Source organism: Maylandia zebra, linkage group LG11 (genome assembly GCF_041146795.1).
Source record: "Maylandia zebra isolate NMK-2024a linkage group LG11, Mzebra_GT3a, whole genome shotgun sequence".
In the NCBI taxonomy this organism is placed as follows: Eukaryota; Metazoa; Chordata; class Actinopteri; order Cichliformes; family Cichlidae; genus Maylandia; species Maylandia zebra.
Genome location: NC_135177.1, coordinates 28371398 through 28395559, shown reverse-complemented (window position 1 = coordinate 28395559; position 24162 = coordinate 28371398). Strand labels below are relative to the sequence as shown.

At 38.6% G+C, this 24162-nt stretch overlaps 1 protein-coding gene across 2 annotated transcripts in view; it reads left to right on the top strand.

The window, feature by feature from the left end:
- The window catches only part of slc9a1a (solute carrier family 9 member A1a), a 39180-nt gene extending 20855 nt beyond the window's left edge, over window positions 1-18325 (top strand). Inside the window, exons 5-13 of one of the 2 annotated variants that reach the window (XM_004551024.5) lie at window positions 1153-1355; window positions 4314-4403; window positions 6803-6873; window positions 7194-7370; window positions 8187-8310; window positions 8691-8792; window positions 10959-11040; window positions 11329-11385; window positions 11885-18325. In XM_004551024.5, the coding sequence (XP_004551081.1) occupies window positions 1153-1355; window positions 4314-4403; window positions 6803-6873; window positions 7194-7370; window positions 8187-8310; window positions 8691-8792; window positions 10959-11040; window positions 11329-11385; window positions 11885-12174 (1196 nt within the window). In that variant the 3' untranslated portion in view covers window positions 12175-18325. The remainder of the gene's footprint in view (window positions 1-1152; window positions 1356-4313; window positions 4404-6802; window positions 6874-7193; window positions 7371-8186; window positions 8311-8690; window positions 8793-10958; window positions 11041-11328; window positions 11386-11884) is intronic. The other variant, XM_004551025.5, reaches the window with a different exon arrangement.
- Window positions 18326-24162: the final 5837 nt, after the last annotated feature.

Sequence of the window (24162 nt, the reverse complement as noted above, 5' to 3'; positions counted from 1 at the left end):
GTGCATGGGGCTAGACGGCCAACACGTTAACGAGCTAACTGCGCTAGCACACTGGTTCACACCAATGTGCGTGGCACATCCAACATACTGTTTTACTTTAGTCCATGACTCGCTTACCTTCAGGGTCATACGTCACATGAAAACCAAAATAATTCCAAACGCCAGATCTGAATGAGGGTGGGGGAGGTGCCCTGCGCTCTTCCTTCTGACTATGCTGTCTGTGTTGAGCGCTCAGTGGATGTGCGCTGGACAGTGCAGCCTAGGCGGAGTAGTCGAACACAGATTCACTGAGCGCTCAACACAGACAGCATCGTCAGAAGGAAAATTGATAAAATAAATTACAAATGTTGTATTGTTTGATACATATGCGTACCAAACCGAAAGCACTGTATCGAACGGTTCAATATCGATACGAATATCGTTGCACCCCTAGTATATACATGTGTGTGTGTGTGTGTGTGTGTGTGTATATATATATACATATGTGTGTGTGTGTGTGTGTGTGTGTGTTGCCGGGGTGGCATTGAAAGTGAAAGTATCAGTGACTGCAGGGTTCTCTCACTATATATATGATCAGTCATAAGTCACACACATCTTACTTGGATCATAAGATACAGCATCTTATGATGGAAAGCAGTTCCAAGTTCTTGTCTTGTGATCGTTCCAGTGGTTTTTTTTGTTTTGTTGTTGTTCTTTTTTTTTCCAAATTCATAATTTTTTTTTTTAATAGTTCACACAGAGGTGCTCAATGCTTTACAGTGTATGCTTTAGCATTTTTCATATTTTGAAGAGTTGTTTTTTTGTTTTGTTTTTTTCCTTTCAGGTCATTTATGTCACTGCTATAGATTTTCATATTTCAGTGGCTTTGGTTGATTAGTGTTCATGAAAATTACCTAATATTTTCAAGTGGATGTTTTGCCTTCCTCATACAGCAGAAAAAATTGCTCAGATTCTAACTGACCCTAAGAGGTTAACCCAAAGCTAGAACAGCACAGAAAGATATGGAGAAAGTTAGATATTCTTCTGAAATCTTCTGAGATTTCCGTCCTTTCTTTTTGTTGCAATCCAAAGACACTAGAAAGATTGCATTTAGAACACTTAAAACATCACTGACACACAAAGCCTGACTAATTTGTACACTGTTCTTTCCAGGTGTTGTTGGTCTGACCTTTATAATCAACAAGTTCCGCATTGTCAAGCTGACCACCAAGGATCAGTTCATTATAGCCTACGGTGGCCTGCGAGGTGCCATTGCCTTCTCCCTTGGTTTCCTGCTTAACAAAGAGCACTTTCCTGAGAGGGAAATTTTCCTCACTGCCATTATCACTGTGATTTTTTTCACTGTGTTTGTTCAGGTATGAGTACTCTATTTATTTATGTATTTATTTATTTGTTAATCAGAAAACCCCTCACACAACTTGTAAACAGTTGGCGTTAGACTTTTGTAAGAAGTTTTAATAAAAATCCATTTTACACCTAAAGGTCACTTTATTAGATATTCAGCTGCAGTTCAGCTGCTTGTTAATACAAATCTACCCAGTCACTCACACGGCAGCAACTCAGTGCATTTAAGCACTGGTCAAGATGTAAAGATGGCCTTCTGAAATTCATATCTGGCATCAGGATGGTAACTTTGAATATGCCATGGTTGTCAGTTCCAGACAAACCTGGTGTTAACATTCAGAATCAGCTGGTTTTCCCCACATAGCCCCCTCTGAAGTTTAGAGAAAGAGAAAATATCCAATAAAGAGCAGTTCATGGAGCAAAAATGCTTTGTTGATGCCAGAAATCGGAGGAGAATTACTAGACTGTTTTGAGCTGAAAGGAAGACACCAGTAACTCAAATCCTAGAGCAGGAATCCACACCAAGTACCACTCCTGTCAGCTAAGAACTGAAAACTAAGGCTGCAGTTTGCACAGGCTTGCCAAAATTGGACAGTCAAAGATTGGAAAATGGAGTTTGGTCTGAGTCTTGATTTGTGCTGCTGCCGATGGGGTCAGAATTTGGTGTAAACAATGTGAAAGCATTGATCCACCCTGCCTTGTATTAAGTGTTCAGAGTGCTGCTGGTTGTGTAGGGGGGGGGACATATTATTGGCACACTCTGGATCCTTAATACCAACTGAGAATCATTTAAATGCCACAGTGAAAAGTGGCTGGTAAGTGTAGGTTAGACATCACATCAGTTGTTATCACGATATGTATTTCTACCCACTCATGTCCATCTCTCTTTGCAAGAGAGCTCCTTTTGGTCTAGTATATTTGCATCTAATACATCTAGTTTGAATGTTTCCTGTACTGTTTGTCTGTCAATTTAGTCTCTCAGAACAAATGTTTCTGCAACCATTCATGCATGCAGAGAATTAAACTAAAATAAAAAATATTTCATAGAGCATATTTGCAGAAGGAGGCTTATTACTTCCTCCCTTAGGGAAAAAAAAGCCTATTTTTATCACACCAGTTCCTCAGCTTCAACTCCTGTTTTCTTTTCTCTGAGCTCCTGTTTTTGAAAATGTAATTTTGTGCTGTAGGTGTGTACGCTAACACAAATGCAAGTGAGAAAATCTGTAGATCAAATGCAAAAACTGTGAAGGAGTAAGAGATATGGGTCTAAAGACATGCAGTTTTGCTCTGAAAGCTTGGTTCTGGAAACATGAATTCAAGATAAAGACACATTCAGTGTTGCACATGCATTGTGTTTTGTTTATTTTAAGCACTGCGGTGCATCACTTAGCCATGTCAGATAAACCAGTCTCCAGGTGGGATTGTAGGAAGATTTTCAGAGGTTATTTGGCCCCAGACAGGCAGCAACTAAAATAAAACCCTGAAAGCACATTCTCTCGCTTTAAAACTTAGATTTCAAACATATTTTATTCATGCTGCTGGAACTCTGGTTCTGTCGCCAGCGCAGACCAGGAGTTTGTAATTAGAAGCCTCTTTTACCTCCAAGGTTTAGTTTGTGTCTGTATCTGCATGAGCATTGTTATTTGGAAGTTTTACTGATATGAAGTGAAAAGCTTCATTATTTTATTTGTCAGTCGGCATATGAATGAGATTTCCCTTTTTTTGGGTTACTTGTGTTTGTCTCCTCGTGGCCATTACACTAGGAACTGAGCCCTTAACAAGTCTGGATTTATGATCTTGGTCATGGCTAAATGTCTAATTTAGTGTCAGTGATGTTTTAACTGGCATGACTGTTTATTCAAGATGGCCACGTGAAACTATTTCGTTTGGTAGGACATTCATGATGTTTATAATGTAGTTAAATTTTAAACTACAGTACAGAGAGTGTTATATTTCTGTAATTATGAGCAGGCATTGTTACAAGTGTAGAAACATGATAAAATTCACTCAGACTAAAAATAATGGGTCTTTTGTTCAGGCTCAGATGGCAAATTGTTAAAAAATACAATCAGTCTTATTGGGCCAGCCTGACACTGATTAGCTGTGCCAATGAGGTGAAAGTGCAGCATTTTAATCAAATTGCAAGTTCCCTGAAGAAAGGAATGTCATCTTTGAAAGTTCTTGTATATTAATCCTTATATATGTATGGAGTAAACATGAGGTGATAAAGGCAAAGGAATCCTGTGCTTACATGCCTGTATTATTAAACAGCAGGAATCCTCTGTCATCCAGTTTATGCCATTACCGTTAACCAGATGGCTGTCTTAATCTGTTTAATAAGCAGAATGATACATTCAAGCTGCCGAGGTGCAGAGCGGTGCAATTATGCCATATAATAACATAAGAACATTTCCAGTATAACTAAGTGAAAGTTAATTAAGAGAATGAAAGATGCTGATGTTTGTTTCTGTTTTTTGTCAGAGTTATTTCTCAATGTTTGCAGTTTAAAAAGCAGATATATTTACAAACATGAAAACAAACATTATTAGGCATTATAAGATGGGGAGGATGAAGGGAGACCCGTACAGAAGACTTGTTCGTGTTATGCAAATTTTTAGCTCCATTTTTACATTTACTATGTAACAAACTAGTTATACATGATTTTGTTGAAATCTGGGACTTCCTGTACATTCCAAAATATTATGTGCTGTGGGATTTTCTAACAAATGTGCATTGTAACACTACTCAGCCTTCAGCTGATTTCGGTAACCGGGACTGATCTGATTTAAAAAGTGTGGAGCTTCTTCATGACTTTGACAAAGAGATGCAGAAATGTTAGAAAAACACAATAAGTTTTAATTGTTTGAACAGACGGGTAGATGCAGATACGTTTCTGTCTTTACCACGTTAACCACTGTAGGGAGGTGTGTACATTACATAATGTTTTCTTCCTCTTATCCTCCTTGAAGGGCATGACCATCAAACCCCTGGTGGAGCTGCTGGCGGTGAAGAAAAAACAAGAGGCCAAACGCTCCATTAATGAAGAGATCCACACCCAGGTACAGCCTTCTGCCTTCAGCCATTCACAGCAGTCAACTGTCAGTTGCAGTGATTGCACAGACAGATGACTCAGAACCTTTTGGGATGTATTTGACAAATACTGGAATTATTTGAACTAGTGGAATTTCAGTTCAATGCAGTTTTATTTATGTAGCACCAAACAGTCACCTCGAGCCACTTTATTTTGCAAGGAATGTGTGCAACATCCACCCAACCATCAATCAGTCCTTTTTCTTAGCTGCTTATCAAACTTGGGGTCAGTGGAATCTAGAGCCTATCACAGCTGTGGGTGAGAGGCGGTGTAAAACCTGGACAGGTCACCAGTCCATGTAAGAGCTAACACAGAGAAATAGATATCCAGGCACCCACGTAGCCACACCTATGGGCAAATTGCAATCACCACTTAAGCTAACAAGCATATGTTTGGCAAGAAAGGTGTTACACATTCCTTTCAGTGGTAGTTATGTAATATTCTCCTGAGAGCTGAGGAAAAAAGAATCTTTCCATTGAACTTTTTTTTTTTGTAATCTCCTGCCTCTTTGGAGCTAGAAGAGGCCACACAAACACATGAGAAAGCCAAGGATGTCCTCTATTTAGTACATCAGGCCTGGTAGGGTAGCTCAAATAAGTCAAAAGACATAGACCAAAAACAAATGCCCATTAGAGAGGACATAAATGAATAGCCTGGTTCTCAGGAGGATATGTGAAATGCTTTTCAACTGATGAGGCCTCTGAGGTCGTTTAGGTTTTCAAACTTTGGTCGTTGCTCCCACCTACTGACAGTGTGGTGGTACTGCATAGTTGTATAACGTGTTTGATGTACACGCAGTGATTGTCAATTCACACTTGGATCATAAAATTAGTTTTTGGTGACCCGTACTATAATACCAACACTTTGGTCGTACAGTTTTTCTCCTTTTTTCTTTTAACTGTCTGATTTAAGTCAAACTCATCACATCCAAAAGCATGTCTGGTATCTGTACTTTTTGATACTCTAGAAATTTTAACCGCAGTGGTTCACTGACCTACTGTTAAAGTCATTAACCCATCTCAGAAAATTAGACTGCACATGAGCAGACACACAAACATGCACACAGGCATCTATGAGTCACCAGCTTTTGATGCAAAATAGGCAGGCAGCCCTAATGGCTTGCCCTTCACTGTAAAACACCAGAGGTTAGATTCACTGAGATGCTTGAGGAAACTCTGCACTAAGTTATATTGTGGCAAATAATCTGCATACTAGCCCATTTTCTGCCATCTCCATTGTGTTTGGTTGCTTTTCTTCATTTCCCAGTACATTGCTGCTGGGATACATTTCTCAGCTTGGCATTGGTATCAGAATGTAAATTATATTCCGTTTGTATAACTATAGAGCTGAAAAGGAAAATATCACCTTGAGATGGTAAGATTGTTATCACTACATAATGTGGTGTGGTCATAAAGAGTTAAATCGGACACAGTGTACTGGTTTCTGTATTGAGGTGTTGAATAGACATAAGCTGGTCTAAGGAGAAACCCCACAGTTAAGGATTTTGTAGCTGAAGAACATTACAGAATGGATCCCTATATATTGATCTTTTCATTATTTAGCATCCATTGCTGCCGCTTTTAAAAATGAGACCTTTTAACCCCCACTGTTCAGGGCAGTCAGTCTTTATGTGAATCAGTTACTCCTGACAAAGCAGAAGTAGATTGCACAGTTCTGCTTAATGACTTGTTCCCATAGCAACACCGACTGTCAGACTGTCATCTGCAGGCTTAGTCAGAGCACCGGTCTGATTGGCGAACCAGCTGCAGGCTGAGCAACAAATCCATTGGTGTGTTTCTTCAGTTCTCTGAGCAGGCATGGTGCCACTGTTAAGAAATCCTGTCAAATCAATCACCTGGCTGCTGCTGCTGCTGCTGGTCATATCTCATAGATTCTGTTTTAACCTGAATTGTCGGCTGCTGTTTAGTACAACGATGATGATGATGTCGGACTAATCTCAGAGGGTGTTTACAACAAATGTAACAGCAGTAATGCAAGAATTACAAGATGTAGCTGAGTATTGAGTGTAGTATAAGAGTGAATGTAATCATGGTTACACGACAAATACTTTCACATTCAAGTGGTATGCTGTAGATGGAGGGATGCAAAATATAGAAACTTGCAATTGTTACTTACATAAAAGAAATTTGCTCTAAATCCAGTAAATGTAATATGTTCCTTTGGATGTAATTTATAATAGATGGAGGGTTACTTTTTGCGTCTTTGCACCACTCTGAGCCTGTTTTACTATATATGAGACTTCTCCCCAGAGAGGACCTGGGTCAGTAGAGTCCAGAAAGTCTGATTCATTCTGGAGTACAATTTTAAGGCTCTTCAGCAACTATTGTGGCTTTTTCCCATCCCCAGTTCCTTGACCACTTACTCACTGGCATCGAGGATATCTGTGGACACTATGGACATCACCACTGGAAGGACAAGTATGGATTTTAAAGAGAATCAATCTGACATAACATTATTAATTTTATAACTCAAATACAGCTAACTGTAACAATACTTATTACAAATTACTTGTATGTATCGACTAGTTTGAAATATTTAGTAGTTGCTCTTTTTTTTTTTTTTTTTTTTTTAAACTTGTTAATTGTCAAAATTGAAAATGTTGAACTTGGCCTCTTCTTCATCTAATTACAACATATTTATTTATGTCAATAAATGCAGAAATGCTGTTGCCAGTAATTAATTCATGTATTTCACTCTTTGTCTCTGTCTTAATTTTTCGCTCCCTTTGTCCTCTCAGACTCAACCGCTTCAACAAGAAGTATGTGAAGAAGTGCCTGATTGCCGGCGAACGCTCCAAGGAGCCGCAGCTCATTGCCTTCTACCACAAGATGGAGATGAAACAGGCCATTCAGCTGGTGGAGAGTGGAGGGGGAATCAAGATGCCTTCTGCTGTGCCTTCCACTGTTTCCATGCAGTGAGTGCTAAACAGCATCGTGCTCAAAGTCATTTTTATCGTAATGTTTTTTGTTTGTTTGTTTTTTACAGTGTTGGGAACATTTAGGTGAACGCAATTCATCTACTCACTAAATTGTACAACAGTAGTGACATTAAGGCCTGATATGGTGGCGTAATACATAACCACAGAAAAAAGTTGACAGGCTTAAATTTCACTGATATCATAAACATGAGACACAAATGAACATATGACCATATATATGCTCATTCTTTGTGTGTGTGTTCGTACATAATTATACATTTTTTAAAGACATTTTTAGCCCTTTTTTATTATCTTTTGGGTTTGTCCATAGCTTTGAAGTTGGGAAGACTGATGACAGGAAATGGCTCATGCTTAAATGGCCACTGATGCATTACAGATTCTTTGCTAATACTTTTGTATAAACAACACCTTCTCTCTTGTTTTTCTTCTACCAAGTAACAAGGAGTGTTTGGTAACTGTAAAGGTCTTCTTGGATAGTTGTATTATCCAAGAAGGATAAGCAATCAGTGTTAAATCACTAAAGGATCCTTGACTAGTCTTAATTTCTAGTGTAAGTGAGTCGATCTTCACCAATTGTGAAATGGTGTGTGTGCACAGTAGGAAACAGTAGTATTAACACAAAGGAAAATCCTTTGTGTTATGTTGTGCAGAAAGATAAGTAGCTGTGCTTCATCAAATGTGTCTAATCTTTAAGCATCATCGATGTGTTTATACACGTTTAAGTTGTGTAACTGTTGTGCTATACAAACACTGTTATTTTTTTATTTTTTTCCCCCCCTGTGTCATTGTCAGGAACATCCAGCCCAGGCCTTCTACCAAGCCTGCACCAGAGCGAGCTATTCCACAGCTGTCTAAAAACAAAGAGGAGGAAATCCGGAAAATCCTCAGGACCAACCTTCAGAGGACACGACAGAGGGTAACTTTGCTTACAAATGAATAGTTAGACTCTTTATTGATATGCTTGTTTCTCATCTGGATTAAAAATTGCCCTTGTCTCAATGGGAGTTAAGCATTCCATAATAAGTATTGATTGGTGCTCACAAGGGATCTCCCTCCCATTAGTTCATAACACATTTATTGATTTTTGAGATAGACTTGGAGTTAAAATAATTAGTTCTGCACATTTTTTTTTTTTTTTTTTTTTTTTTTTTTTTTTTTTTGTTAAAGGACACAAAATTAATTTATTTAGTTTGGAAAATAATTTTATTAGTTCTGATCATAACCTGCCTAAATGTGCAGTGATGTTTGCAGGACTGCAATCTCTTTAACGTGTGTTCATGTGTCTGTCTTTCTCAGCTGCGCTCGTACAACAGACACACACTGGTGGCCGATCCTTACGAGGATGGACTCAGCGATTTATTCCTAAAGAAGCAAAAGATGTTTCAGATAGAGAAGAAGGTAAGTTTCAGTTTTTGAAGTCGAATTTTTTCGAACAAACATTTGCCAGAATAAATAAATCTGTATTGAAGAAAACAACCTATTGTGACTCAAAGTATATTTCATAGAACCAAAGGAGCAGTTTTTCTACTTTTTTTTTTTTTTTTTTTTAAGTACTGGGTAGCCAACAGTATAATGATTCAACTAAAACTATGATTTGTGTTTTAATTAGAGTCCACCCTCATTCTCTTAAATTAATTTTCCTGTCACAAATAGGAGCTGATTGATTCTCACAGTTGAGTGGCTCTGTGATTATTTTCATTTTAGCCAGCCTGTAATTAGATAATAAAAATAGACTTCTGTTTAGGCTAAATTGAATGTGCTAGAAGTTACTGTAGGCTCAAGATGATGTCTGCAGAGTTTAATGAAGCGACACATAATTTTAATAAAGTTTCTGTATAACATTGATTAATGATGTCTCTATCTCTGAGCTGGTTCAGTTTGGTTGCTGTATTTTCCAACCAATTACATGAGACAGAAACTGGATTTCTTGCCATCTGAGTTTTGTACATTACTGATTTTGAATGTTTAGATATAGAACTGTGCAAAAGTCTCAAGTCACCCACGTTTCTTTGTTTTGCGTACAAGGAGTCAGGCTTTATTGTAGTTTTTTTTTTTTTTTTTTTTTTCCCCCTCCCCCAAAGTGATCTTGAACAATAGTTCTTCAACCTTTCTAAAGGTCTTACAAAGTTTGTCTTTGAAGATTGTGTGCTTTTCCACCCATTTTGTTTTACCTCACTATTTTCAGAGCAGTGTTGTTGTTTTTTTGTTTTGTTATTTGTGTGTTGTAAGCTGCTTAACACTGAGGGATGAATCATTCAGGCATAAAAAAAAACACCTAACTCGAGGGATGAACCAGTGTTGTGTCTGCACATACCAGACAACTTAGCAAATAATCAGTTTTAAATTGTATTTTTATGCATTAAAGGCACTAGCAGCCTGTCACAAAAACGCATAATTTTTTCCTTTTTTATTTTGTTGAATCTGTGACAAATGGAAAATTTAATACAATTTGACAGACGGGGTGATTTCACAAAGGGATATTAGCCAGAAACTTGGCACAGCTCAGCCTGGTGTGCAGAGTGTCCTTAAAAATTAAGGAAACTGGACAAGTGGAGGACAGAAAAACTGCTTATAGCAGATAAGCAATATCTGAAAGTCATGTCCTTAATAAATAGGAAAGAATTCAACAAAGACCTGAGAAAGAACCTAAGAGATGCATCTGGCCCTTCAGTTAATCTATCTACTATTTGCTAAAGCTTCATCAGAAATGGTCGCAGAGGAAAGAGGGGTTGTCAAGAGCCCAAGGAAAGATAGTAGGGAGAAAAGGCTGAGGTAGGACAAATTACACGACTGGGCTGAACGTCATTGGCAACAGGTGTTCTGGAGTGATGAATTTATATTAGAAAATTTTTGGATCAAATCGTTGTCGGTATGTATGGAGTAGCAGTGAGTGTCGACAGCCATCTGTAAAGCACAATGGAGGCTTTGTCATGGTTTGGGGCTTCATTTCAGGCGGTTGTGTTGGGCAAAAATGATGGAATTATGAATGAAAAGTACCATCAGATTTTGATCCAGCATGCAATATCATATACAAGGCCTCTGATTAGCAAGAGCTTCATTTTTAAGAATGACAATGATTCCAAACTCACTGCCATTGCAGTAAAAGCATTCCTGGAGAGAAAATTACACAGTGGCACACTGTCAGTGATGGATTGGCTGTCCCACAGCCCAAATATTAATATTATTGAAGCAGTGTGGGATCACCTTTAACAGCCAAAAAATCCAGCCAACATGCAAAGAAGAGCTTTGAATGTCCTGCAAGAAACCTGGAGAACTGAAAACTTACTAAAGAAATTACAAGAAAGCTTTCTTAAGAGGCTTCAGTCAGTGCTAAAGAAGAAAGGTGGTCATAGCAAATATTCACTTTCAGGCTTGTTAGAATTGTACAAACTCTATTTTTGTCTTTATAAACTGTATTTTCATGCATGTTTCAATAAGTGTTGCACCCCTTTTCTATGGCCAGTTTTTGACACTTGTACAACACTGTATTATATGTTTTGCTTGATTACATGGAGAAGGCTAAACCATCCCACACCAACAATATCTGTTTTGTTTTTTTCCTAGTTAAAGGAGATGAATACCTACCTGACGGTCCCTGCCCCTCCCCCTGATTCCCCGACCATGTGCAGAGCCAGACTGGCCTCAGGTAAATGCATGTCTGAATCATTCTTAGCTCCAGCCAAATGAAAACAGCCAGTAGTCTCAACCATCTTACTTTCAGGTACCTCCTGAAATAATGTAAGAAAATGTCTTTAATGGGACACAGAAGATTCAGAGATTGTATTTCGTTAGGGTCACACGATACCATTTGCAGAGCAATAAAGACCATAGAAACACTATTACCGTTCCCAGCTGCAACAAATATTTCCCCACTAATGGAAATGTGTTTGCATGTGCCAGCCAGCATGTAAAACAATCTGTGGTTTTATTTTAGGCAAACATACTGATTTCAAACCTGATCAGGTGCAAAAAGGAAACAAAATGTGTTCAGGTATGTTGTGAGCGTAGAGAAGATTAATCGTAAGCCGTGCTATCACATGAGCAATTCTAACACGCATGTGTCAGTTACCCTGCTTGTAAGCACTCAGTAATCATTACTAATGATGTGACTCATTACTAAACTGATAAAAGCCACGTACAGGTGATTTATTGTAGCCAAGCATATTGGAGTTGAGCATGTTACATGTGAGGAGTTTCAGTTTGTGTTCTTCACTTTAACTGAAAGTTGGCATGTGGTGCACCTTTAATTGATCATGACTAACTTTACCCTATTTTTTGTTACACTAGAAATAATGGGAACGGTCCTAAAGCCTGTTGTTGTGTAGTTTTGTGCAGTGATTCTGTTGCCCTTAATATTTGTTCATCTACTTGTACATCCACTGGTACTTGTTCGTGCATGCTGAAGGAATGATTGTGTGATATTATATCCCTTTTAAAGGCTGGTGAAATAAGTTGAAATCCCTCATATTCTACCTGTGTCCTGCTTATAGACCCGCAAGCCTACAGCATTAAGCCTGCATCGAACAAGGTGCCCATGATCCAGGTAGACCTGGCCTCTCCTCAGTCTCCAGACTCAGTTAATCTGTTGGATGAGTTCGGACAGGCTAACCAGCAGGAGGAGGAGGAGCAGGGCCTGATGATGAAGCCCCCGTCGAGGCCACGGGAAGCTAAAAAGCCGAGTGAAGAGGATGAAGCAAAAGATCAGCAGAGATTAATGAGGTGTCTGAGCGACCCTGGTCCCAGTGCAGACGAAGATGAGGATGGGGCCTTCCTCCCCTGAGACGACAGACTAGTTAGAGGGAAGAGGGCTGCTTCACCGCTCTGCTCTAAATTATCTCTTTGGTTCAGAAACCAACAAGCCAAAACTGCAAATGCTGTATGAACGGGAAACAAAAAGCAAAAGGAGAGTTCCTGAGAACGGCAGGGGGAAGAGTCATTAGTTTGTGATTCTCATTGCTCTTTATTTTATTAGGTAGCAGTGGTAGAGCGACAGCTGGAGATGGTGGAGGGTTTTGATGAAAGTCTGAGACATTCAGGAAAGAACTATGCATTACCAAAGGTTTGGACTGTTCCAGTTTCAGACGATCTTGTTTTTACTTTAGCATCAGACTGTTTTTTTTTTTCCATCTTGATGATAGTGTTGTTGTTAGTTTTATGTTTGGTCATGTTTTTACAGCTTCTGTCTTCAAAAACCACGTTCTCACTTGCTGGGTAAGCCACAAAAACGACTTCAACCTAGCTTTGACTTTTATTGCACTCGAGTTTCTCGCCGTCATTCTGTCACTTAAAGTTCCTGGGCATCCAATTGTTTAGATTGTAGCTTTTTAGAAATTTCTAGGCCTTATTTGATGTCAAACCTTTTCACTTGGTGCATTTTTAAAAATCGTATCTGTTTTTTATGACATACTTTAATTTCAGGGACGCAAACATCTGTTTGTGGGTTATGGGTTGAAAGCTGGATGTTTTTTAGTCGCTGTGTAAACCACAGTTGTTTTCCTGTCTGTTGAGCGACTTTATGGGGTCTACAACACCTACAAACCCGAAGAGTTTTACAAATTTCTTAGGCTGTAAAGCAGTACAGATGTTTTGATCTGCCAGTATACATATAAATTCTCCACCCAAGTTAAATCACATATTGTCATATCCTTTTATGTATGTTTTATTTTCAGTTAATAAGACCCTTTAAAACTCACTCAAGCATCAGTAGAGTTGTCAAAGTAGATGTTATTAATATACTGCCCATCAGCTTTCACACTCATATTTTAGACCCATATGTATTTTAAAGACCTTTAACCTTTTTTTTTGTAACTGGCCTCATTGAGAAACATTTTTGCCTCGCATTATTGTTGAGGGTATAATAGAGCTGGGCGATAGAACGATAACGATATGTATCGCGATATAACTTTTACTCGATAGAGAAATTAAGCTATCGCGATAGACCTCGCCGCTCTTGTCCTCAAAAAAAAAAAAAAAAGTCAGCCAATCCAAATTAAGTAGCGCAGAGCCGAACCAATCACAGCCGCAGCGTCACGTCGCGTGACTTGTTACGTACAGCACAAGTGCCAAGCCGCACGTGTGTTTGTTTGGGAAGCAGCCAGCGGGTAATGGAGCCAGCGCGTAAAGGAGGAAATGAGTGTGCCGACTAGAAAAATCAACCGAGCGTGACCGAAGAGAAAACAGATGATGGTTCCAATGCCGGAGAGATTGTCAAACGGAAGAGCCATAGAAGTTCCGTAGTGTGAAGGTATTTCGGCTATTTCAAGTCTGACAAAAAACAGAGTAGCGTGCACTGTAAATTGTGCCGAAAGCAAGTCTGGAAATACAATAAACTGGTGCATGCGTCACACTGTGCGCCACGTTATTGTTTCGGTGAAATGAATTTCTACAATACTGTTACTGTTAATTCTACTCTCTGCAGTGTTTAAATGCTTACATATACACACAGTTACTGTCCCTCCACACATACGACTCGGTTCTGCTTCTATGCCCCAGCTTTGTTTACTTTTTCCCACCGAGGCTTCTAGACTTCTGATTGGCCAACATTTCTGCACGGTTAGGAATATAGCGCCACCTGCTGCTTTGGCATGTTCATAGCAGCGTTTTCCTTCATTTCTGCCTTTATGTGTGGACGGGATTATTTTTTAAAACGTAAACGGAAAATCTCCGTTTTCAAAAATACCCGTGTACGTGTGGACGTAGCCTCAGTCTCTGACTGGAAGCGCTAATTCGTCATTCGGCTTTTGTCAGACTAAAGTAACTGTTAAAACTGTTTGAAAAGCTCAGCTATACAACAAGGAGAGATTGAGAATTTCCTTTTAGTTCTCAGTTTATTTGATATTGACAAAAGTTAGTCAGTTTTGTCTGTTCTTCTGTAAAACAAACTAAGATTTATTTTTAGAATTAATATTTTGTTTCTAAGTGGAATTGACAATTTAGTCTGTTTCATTTGTTCTATTTTGAAACTTAAACGCTTTAGCGGCTGCCTTTTGTGTAGTTTGCAATATTTGCCTTTATTTATCTGAAAAAGTCTCATGTTCCTTAAGTACATCTACCCTGTTGAACTTCCATCCATCCATCCATTCGCTTCCGCTTATCCTTTTCAGGGTCGCGGGGGGCGCTGGAGCCTATCCCAGCTGTCATAGGGCGAGAGGCGGGGTACACCCTGGACAGGTCGCCAGTCTGTCGCAGGGCTAACACACAGGGACAGACAACCATTGAACTTATTATGGGAAATAAATATTTAAATAAAAACAAGCTGCTGATTATTTCACATTTTACTTGTGAGCAACGGCACATTTAAATCTTACAAATATAGTTATTTGGCTTATATCGTGATAGATATCGTTATCGCCTGAAATGGAAAAAAAAAACAACATATCGTGATATGAAAAAATCTCATATCGCCCAGCTATAGGGTATAACAAGAGTTGAGAATTGAGGGTTAATTTGTGCAGAAATCAGTCCATGCCTCCTAACCTTCTTTAAAAAGCTAAGACTGCAGGCATGTCATGGCAAAAAAAAATCTAACTCTATGCAGCTCTGTAACAAATTCAGACTAAACAAAAAAGCTATATTAATGAATACCATTCATAAATTATGGCTTATACACATCATTGCTGAAGGCAAAGTTAAATCTACCCCTGGCATTAAGACAGTCTTTACACTTAACTAGAGTTTTTTGCACATCTAAGCAAGACTGAAACATTACCTGCAGGCATGAAAACTGAGTCTAGTGTTTCTTTGATATTCTTCATGGTTGAGCAGTGTGTTTGTAAAATACATCCACATCTTTTTACAGAGCTACTCAGTGATTTGGAATATATAACATTCGTTATTTAAGTTACTGATGCGATAAATTGCTGATTCCTGCTTGTCTGGTTAAATTCAATAAAAGGACAGTGGCCGATGCCACAGAGTTATTAGACGCGGGTGAAAGAACAACTCATGGGTTTAAAATCATATCGCTTGAATCGAGTGATGAATTTGGTTGTTTTCTTGGTGTAATTAACAACGGAACCCTTTTCAAGGTTCTTAAACCACAAACCTCACGTTACACCCGAGGAAAGAATAGAAGCGCCTGACTGTCCTTAGCTCCTCCTCCCATCATCTGCAAATTTCTAGACGTGGTTACTGTAGCAGGGGATCACATGCACTCATCTGAATGTGTGTGAAAGGGAGTAAATCTCAGCATAGCTACACCATTGCAGTTGAGTTTGGTTGTCTAAAATCAGTTACAGCTCACAGACCTTTAAACATCTCATTTCCCTGTTTCCTGACTAAATTGAATTTCCCTTTGCTCTGAAATGTCAGCATGTCTGTTAGACTATCAGGAGATATGTGGTGAAAATGTCAACAAGGATGTGGTCAAAGACCAAAGAATTGTACCAGAACCCGACTTGCAGAACAACCCTCCAACCTCCTCTTTTTAAAGTTCCCTTAAAGGCTGTAATATTTACACGCAGCTTTTATGGCCGTCTAAATTGGCGTTGAACTGAAATTGCTGAAATCCTGAGAGCAGTTTCTCTACATCTCTTTATCATCGTCCCAGGTGATCTAAGTTTTAGCAACTTAAAGGCACTTTGCTCTTAACCCTTTAATGCTTTGCAGAATCTGACTATTAGATTTTAGGAAAGTTGCAGCAAGTAATACATTTCTAAAAGGACTCCTACTTATTAGTATGTTTAACTGTTTAGATGCAAAGCAGGTCCCAGTGTTCAAATTCTGTCCAATTACAACACGCTCACAATACCTGTGCATGTGCTCAAGCAGAGGGAAGCCAAAGGAGGCACATTTAGATTAAAGCAGTTCCTATAACAAGACGCCACATCGTTAATTTTTATATTGTATTGTTATGTTATTCCAAAGAGTTGAATTTCTCCAAAAAAGGAAAAAAGAAAAAAGAGAGAAACCTTTATTTTTCATACCAAATGCATATTTTGGGCAAACGTTATCACACTCCATGGAGGGTAATGTTTGGTGCAGAAAACTTTAAACAGAAGCCATACAGCCTATAGAAGAACCTATTTTATTGTAACCATATATATTACAAAACGTCATGTAATGATCACTCTTGCCTTTGTTTTGCTTGTTGCACGAACAAAAAAACAAAAGCCTTTTAAAGTTAAACTGCCTGTTTTCTTCATACATTCTTCACATTTTTGCTTCTTGCTCACTGAATGTTTTTCTACACTGATAAATTGATCATCAAGCGGTGCGAGAGCAGAGCCGGATGTTTGGGATCGGTGCCATTTGTTCTTGTCAGCAAGTTTATGCAGAAACTACAAAGCGAAACTTAATCACACTTCATGCAAAGAGTTGGAGTGTGTACAAAATAGAAGTGATTGTAAAAGTTTGGTGAGGATCGGGATCGTTGTTGGGTAATCCATCTTTGTTCTTTGCAGAAGATGTGCTGTCCGAGTGTCCTTCTAGATTTAAGTTGTGATGTTGAATTTACAGAATCAACGGCGTTGGCTCGCCGGTGTTGATTTCATCTTTTTGTTTTCTTGTCATATTTCTATGTTCATTGAAACACACCCTGTGCTTTATTTGTTCTTTCATTTCTTTTAAAGCGTTGTTTTTATGAGCTTATTCCAGTGTGAAAGTTTTTATTGTAAGTATTGTATCTGATGTTGTGCACTGCGTCATTTCATGTGCTTTTCAGAAGGCTGTACTGTGCGTTTTCTCCATCTTATGTTTACGTTTACCAGGAGTTTGGAAGCATTTGTCATCTGTGCTTTGAAAGGTGGAGTTCAAGCTTTACAGAGTAGAAATGGACTGACTTGCTTCAAAGTATAAGTAAAGCTTTATTACTCACTCGGTGTTCCAACCAACAATCAACCAAATTAACCTAAAGTAGCTTTTGCATGCTTTTTTTCCCCTGAATAGTTTTGTGTTTTCCTTGATCTCCAGGCAGCTATCGTTTTCTGTTCATTGACTACAATATCTCAAATCTCTGTGAAATCTTCAGCTCAGTCACTCCAAAGGTTCAAGTCAGCATCTGCATCTGATAGATTTTTGAAATGCACTAATATAGTGGAGATTCCTCCCATTCAACATATCTGTTGGGTATCATGTTAGTATTGATGGATATTAATGAAGATTTGACAAGAAAGGGCAGCACAATAAGTGTAAGCACTAATTTGGTTATGACTACATGGGCTAAGACATGCTAAAACACTGGCCGTCGAAGTACTCCTAACATTTCACCAGCTGGGCAGTATGAGGCTAATGATTATTAAAGGCAGTAATCTGAGAATGACACACATGTTTATATCAGCACTGTAATGACATCCAGTGGCATTACATCGCCATCCAAAGACTGTTTCCGTCTTCATTCGTGTTTACTAGGCTCTGTTGTGTGTCACTATTTAATGCTGAGCACTTTAGTCAAGCGGTACCTTTATCTTTTAACACAAACGTTACAGACGGAGCAATAATGATAGTGATGGATTGTAAACGGCTGACAATCGCACACAGCGTGTACGATTCACAGGATAAAGGAAGTACATTCCTTTATCCTGTGACGTTTCGTCACAGGATAAAGGAATGTACTTCTTGAAGGGCCTTATTATCAGGCATGGGTTTGATGTTCTTAGTCGTAAAGCAGAGAAGCTGGAAACGGTGGATTATAGTTCCCTTTTAATTCATTTGTTTATTTTGTGTCAGTCATTTGTTTGTTTTCAAATGGAATTTTTGCGTTGATTAAAGGTAATTTTTAATTTTATATACATATGAATGATAATATAGAAAAATATAGAATAGCAGATTTTATTATGATGTACAAATCTGAATCTTAAGGATGTCATGTGTGCACTTTCTTGTTGAATAATCTATAGCTTTCAGCATTCCATTGTAATGACCTGTAAAACTAACAACTGGTAATAAAACCACATCTGAAAGTATATCTGAGATTAAAGGTTTACTTTATGACACACCTGAGTCTGACTCATCATTTAAAGAGTTGTTTTGTTTCCTGAACTGTTGGTACAAGGTAGGTTGGATCCCTGCATCGTGTCATTTATGCCACATTCTGACCCTACCGTCCCAATGTCACAGAACACACTGAGACTTGTTAGATCAGGCAACGTTTTTCTGATGAACCCATGTGAATCATTGCTTCAGTTTCCTGTTGTCACCTAACATGCTTTTCTGCACACCTTAGTTGCCACAAGTGGTTTTTTGAGTTCAAAGCAGTCCAGCCATTCTCCTCTGACCTCTGACATGAACCAATACCAAATATAAGTGACTCAAAAAGTTCTGCTTGTTTGATCTTTACTTAAAGTTTAGCTCTCTGAACGAGAAGACATGAAAGTGGATTCGCTGTCATCTACTGTTTGTTTGCTTTCTGAGCAAAAGAATTATTACATCATTGCTCTGCACTGCTGCGATACATTAAAAAATAAGAACTTGACGAATATATTTAAATACTAATACAGTGTTTATTTCTGAATTTCTGCCTGTTATATTGGACTATAATTATTGAGGAGCCAATGCACAAATAGAATCTGAAGTCTTGATTTCATAAATGCATCTGCTTATTCATCTGGTTTGTAAAGCCTTAACCTGCAAATTTCAATCAGCAATGACAGATGAGTGCAGTGGATTAAAATCCTTCTAAAATGTAGTGGATAAGTCATAAGCTGAAGTTATTCCAATCAAGTAAAACTGCCACAAAAATACAACAGCTACTGAAGCAATTGTGTGAAAGGGATCAACATAACTCCCTGGATGGATCATTACACTAGTTTGAACGTGCAATAACCTTTTTTAGCCAGAAGGGGAGTCCGCTTCATCTTATAATTAAAATAAAGTCAGACAGCAGTCAGACCAAACACTGTCCCAAAAGTAAAATATTAAAGGGATGAGTTGGATTTATATATCTTGGAGACATTTTATAATTGGATGCTGAGTCTAATAAACTCGGAATGAACTGTCTGCCTTGTTAAAACGTAAGGGTATTACTCGGGTTGGCAGTGCTGCAGCTTGCTGGGAGATCCAGAGAGAAAGCTGCAGCCGCTGTAGCGATAGTTTGTTTATTCCGTCTTTATATCTGTTAAATGGAAAATCACAATGACTCGTGTGCTTCTTAACTAGCTTGGCCTGACAAACACATTTACTCTGTAATACTTGCAGAATGGATATGCTCTGTTTATCATAACCACCCATTAAAATTGATGGCATTTGTCGCATTCTATCAATTTTCAGCAGAGACGCTTGGTTGCCAAGTTAATTTTACATCTGAAGAGTCTGATTTGAGACTCCAATTACTGTAACTTTTGTTGGCTTAAAAATCCTCTTTGTATTTAAATTTGCCGGCATTTAGCTGAAACTCATCCAGAGGAATTAATGGTCAGTCAACAATAAGATACGCTTGAATTCCCAGATCACTGATATTACAAACAAACAAGAGTTGAGCTCTTCTGTCCAAAGAATCAGTGACGTAAAAGAAACCGAAGGATGATGTGTGTGGAGCAAATAACAGTGAATTGTCTGGACCTTGAGGTACGTAAAAGACGTAAAAACAAACTGATCACTTGTATGTAAGAGAAAACTTTCATACAAGTCTTTAAAAAATGTGTCTCCAGTTCCAGCTTTAGAGCCAGGTTGCCAAATGCTTAAACATCCATGCCAGTGGAGCCAGTTGCTTTTGTTACTGGGCAAACCAAGACTAGATGTTTCCAGCTGCTTGTGCACAGCTGAACTAAACCTTCACCGGTGAGTATGTATGGTTTCCAAATGGTGAACAATTTAAAGCCAGGGCATCAGACTTCATCTAACCCCTTTTTGATCTAAACTACTCCAGCAAAACCATTTCACCATAACCAGTAAAAAATAAAAACATAATAAATACAGCAGAAGTCTTGAGCCAGCCTTCATTTCTTTGCTTTTCAAGTTTTTTTTATTTATTTTTTTTTCATTTTAAGTCCAGTCAGTGGCGTGTACCTGACCATTTTCAAAGGAATGCCTTTTGTTTGTTTGAATCACACCATTTAACATTGAATTATAAATTATCCAAGCATATAAAAGGAACCTTGATCCAGATACACAAACCACACAACTTAAAAAGAATCACTTTTGTCACAAAAATACTTATTTTTTTCCCATTTCCTTTGGTGAATTTATGAAAAAGGACAAAGTTAACACATTTTGACAGGCATAAAATTGCATTGTTGCACTGATTCCAAAAGAGCTATTAGCTGAAAGTTTAGGATTTTCTTGGCTTGGTGATAAAAATTTGAGTAAACTGGACAAGTGGAGGTCAAAAGGACAAGTGGCATGTCTATAACTTATCTACAGCAGATGAAAAGCACCTGAAAGCCATGTTCTTAAGGGGAAAAATCTATCCAAGTACTGGAGCAATGAATTTGGTGTTGGGGATCTGAAATGTTAAAATTGGGGGAATTGTGATCAGAGAAAAATACCATCAGATTTTCATCCTTCATCTAACACCATCTGAAAAGTGTCTGATCGTCAGCAGCTTCATTTTTCAGCATGGCAGTGATCCCAAACACATTACCAGTGCATCCCGGGATAAAAAAACACAATGGAATATTGGAATCAGGCATGGATTGGCCTCCCCAGAGCCTGAACCTTAACATTACTTAAACAGTGTGTCATCATATTTACAGAGAATGCAACAAAAGCAGCCAACATCCAAAGAAGAGCTTTGAATGTCCTTCAGGAAACCTTGAGAACCGAAGACTACTAAAAGACTGACATCTTATTGCAATCTGTCCAAGAGAGTTCAGGCTGTGATGAAGGTTTTTATGCCAAATATTTACTTTCAAGCTCAAGAGAACAGTACAGTCCCTTATTTTGACTTACATACTGTATTTCCATGCATATTTACATATGTCTCAATAAGGTGTTGCACCAATAAACCAATACATATAAAGATAGGACACATATGGTTTTGTTACGTCCGAGTGTTTTTTTCATTTTTGAGCATGACAGCACGATGATTTCATTTTCCTCATCTTAACTCATCTTCTGCCTGCCAGCTTTCACATCAAATGCAACTTTCCAGTAAAAACAATAAATAAAAATAGTTCAAGTGAAGCTGAATGCAAAATGAAGTACCCGCTGTTTGTGGCTCTGACTTCCCAGGTCATTTTAGCAGTGGATTAAACACACACTTAACTGCCAAATACCAGATATGTAATAGCCCGCCCCGCTGCTGCAACATTTACATGTGGAGTGTGAAATAAGCCTGAAAGCTTTTCAGATGGATTTGTCCAAGTGTTTATTTATTTCTAGTTAAATCACTGCGTCTAATTCGCCTGTCAACTGGGTTCCCGTCATCGAGGAGCCAGTCAAATTGGTCTTGTTTGCATGAGGGCTCTTCTGTTTATTTTCCCCTGATTGCTCTTTAATGCTCGGAGTGGATGCTCTTTACATGGAATGATTTGGTTTGTTTTTAATATTGGACTCACCTGACCCTCTGTCGCATCAGAATGCGCATTCAAAGGGGACACACCTGAGCGTTTTTATGACTGACAGGGAGAGGTAGTTTCGCTGTTAAACGTGAGCGTGCAGTCTGCATGCTTTATGCGAACCTACCAGCAGATGGCGCAATATGCACGTCAAATTACTAAAGTTCCTCACAAGCGACGCCTTCACTGATCGAGCTTCGACTTTTTTCACTTTCCCTGCTGGAATGGTTTGTATGCTGAAAGCACGCTGACATGTTTAATTGGCGTGTTGGGGAGGGAGTCAGACTTTGTGTGGCCCCATTCCATCAGCTTAATGGTGTGTTTGCTATTGCTTTCCCTCTCATTTACATGGCCCATATACCACATCTAATGTATGGCTAATTGTTGTGTTTAGGCAGTAAAAACCCTGAACCCTCGCACCGATGTGAGCCTCACAAGCGAATGTTCTGGTTTTGGGGCTGCTGTGCTTTGAAAATATTTTGTTACACAACAAGAAATGTTTTGATTATGAGTGTGGCGGAGAAGGGTCACTCGAGGGCCGCATGCACACAGCAGTTTGCTGTTTGTTTTCTCTATAAAAGGAACGGACAAATATAACTGCAGCAAGGCAATAATGCTGAGCTTATTGTTCCACTGATTCTATTTGTTGTCCTGAGTTGTGCTCAGTTTATGACGTGCATGAGATGCGGCATGATAGCTGTTGTACACACAGTGAGCAAAAGTGCATGCAGCGCTGATGGAACATATTTATATTTGGGTTTTGTTTTTTATTTAGCTCTGTATTGAAACTATGCTTAATCTGGGATTTCCCATCATATATATAATATATAATAATTTTCATCCACAGCATTTATTTGCAGATTCAGATAAAGAAGCTCTCTTATGTATTAAAATTAGACCCGCTTCAGCAAACTAAATTCAAATCTTACTTATACATTGCTGACCAAATTTAAATGCAAGCAAGAAAACATGCAAATTTTAGAAATCTTTTATTTAAAACCAAAAATGATGTTGTTTTATTAACAATAAGCTGAATTCGTGTTTTTATACTCAAACACTGGACTTTTCTGAGAAGTCTGGAATTAACCCAGCGTAACATTCAACCATCAAACTAATTTTAAGTAGTAAACAAATGTAATTTGGCATTTTCATTAAAAAGATTTTTTGTAACTACTTTTCAGTAAAATTGAAAATTCATGGATAACATTATGTTATAATTTGCTTATATTACTGTGATTGACACTGGTCCAGCTAGTACCTAAGTGAATGATGATTAGAGTACTTCTTCTACTGCTGCAGTTCCAGAAACTCTGTCTGTAATGAGATGATCCAGAGTTTTTGCTACTGAGGTGCCAGAGTTGCATCTTTTCTGCCTAGAAAAGTTTACAGCAGGGTTCATATCTACGCATTGCTTCGTCAGGCCTTGTATAAGTCTAACATCACGCACAGGGGTCGGCACTCCATCCCCAAAATTGATTTCTGATATTCGTGGCTTAACATCAAGGATCCTGCCAGGCCACGATTCCCAGTGTCAGTGAATGCTTTCCAGCAGCGCACAGAGAGAAAAATAGCAGGCAGACATGGTGACATTATTAATCCAGACACACTGGCACGCGCTAACACATCTCTGCCTGCTGTTTCGTGTATTGGAATGAGCGGAAAACAGAGATGGACTTTTTCATTGGCATCTTGTTTGATGAATAAAACATCAGGGGTGGGCTAGGACAGAACTGAATGGTTGAATGCAGGAACACTTTAAAGACAGCCAGCTGGTTCTGCATATTTTCTGCATACGTTGTGACAAAACCAGTGTGATTATTTCCAAAATCCCAATTCTCTGTGACTAAACTAGCCTTTTCTTTGAGCGTGAGATACTTCCTTACTGTACATCTTTCTATCTCTGTCATCGTTATCCAAGCCGATTTAGAGCTGATAAGAGGGCACAAAATCACAGCGTCTTCTCCCTAATGCATTCTGTTTGGGGAAAGGCTTCCCAACTGATAAACCGTGATTTAGCCTGATAACAAAGCCGAGCAAAGGGAGGCATTCCTATTAACCACATCCAAACAACATCATGTGCAACCCCCAGATTTCCCTCACCGGGCTTTTAAATTATGTTTGTACATAAAGGATCAGTGTGTTCAGCTCTGAGCTGATGTGGATGCTGTTGGAGTGTTTGTGCGGCACCAAGGGCTGCATGAGGAACAGTGAAAAGCCACCAAAGGGAAAAAAAAACAACACATTTCAACCTGGAAATAAAAAATAAAAAAACACCATCCAGACAACAGCAGTTGGTTTCAGGGGTGAGAGGGAATGCAAACTATACAAGAAATGGC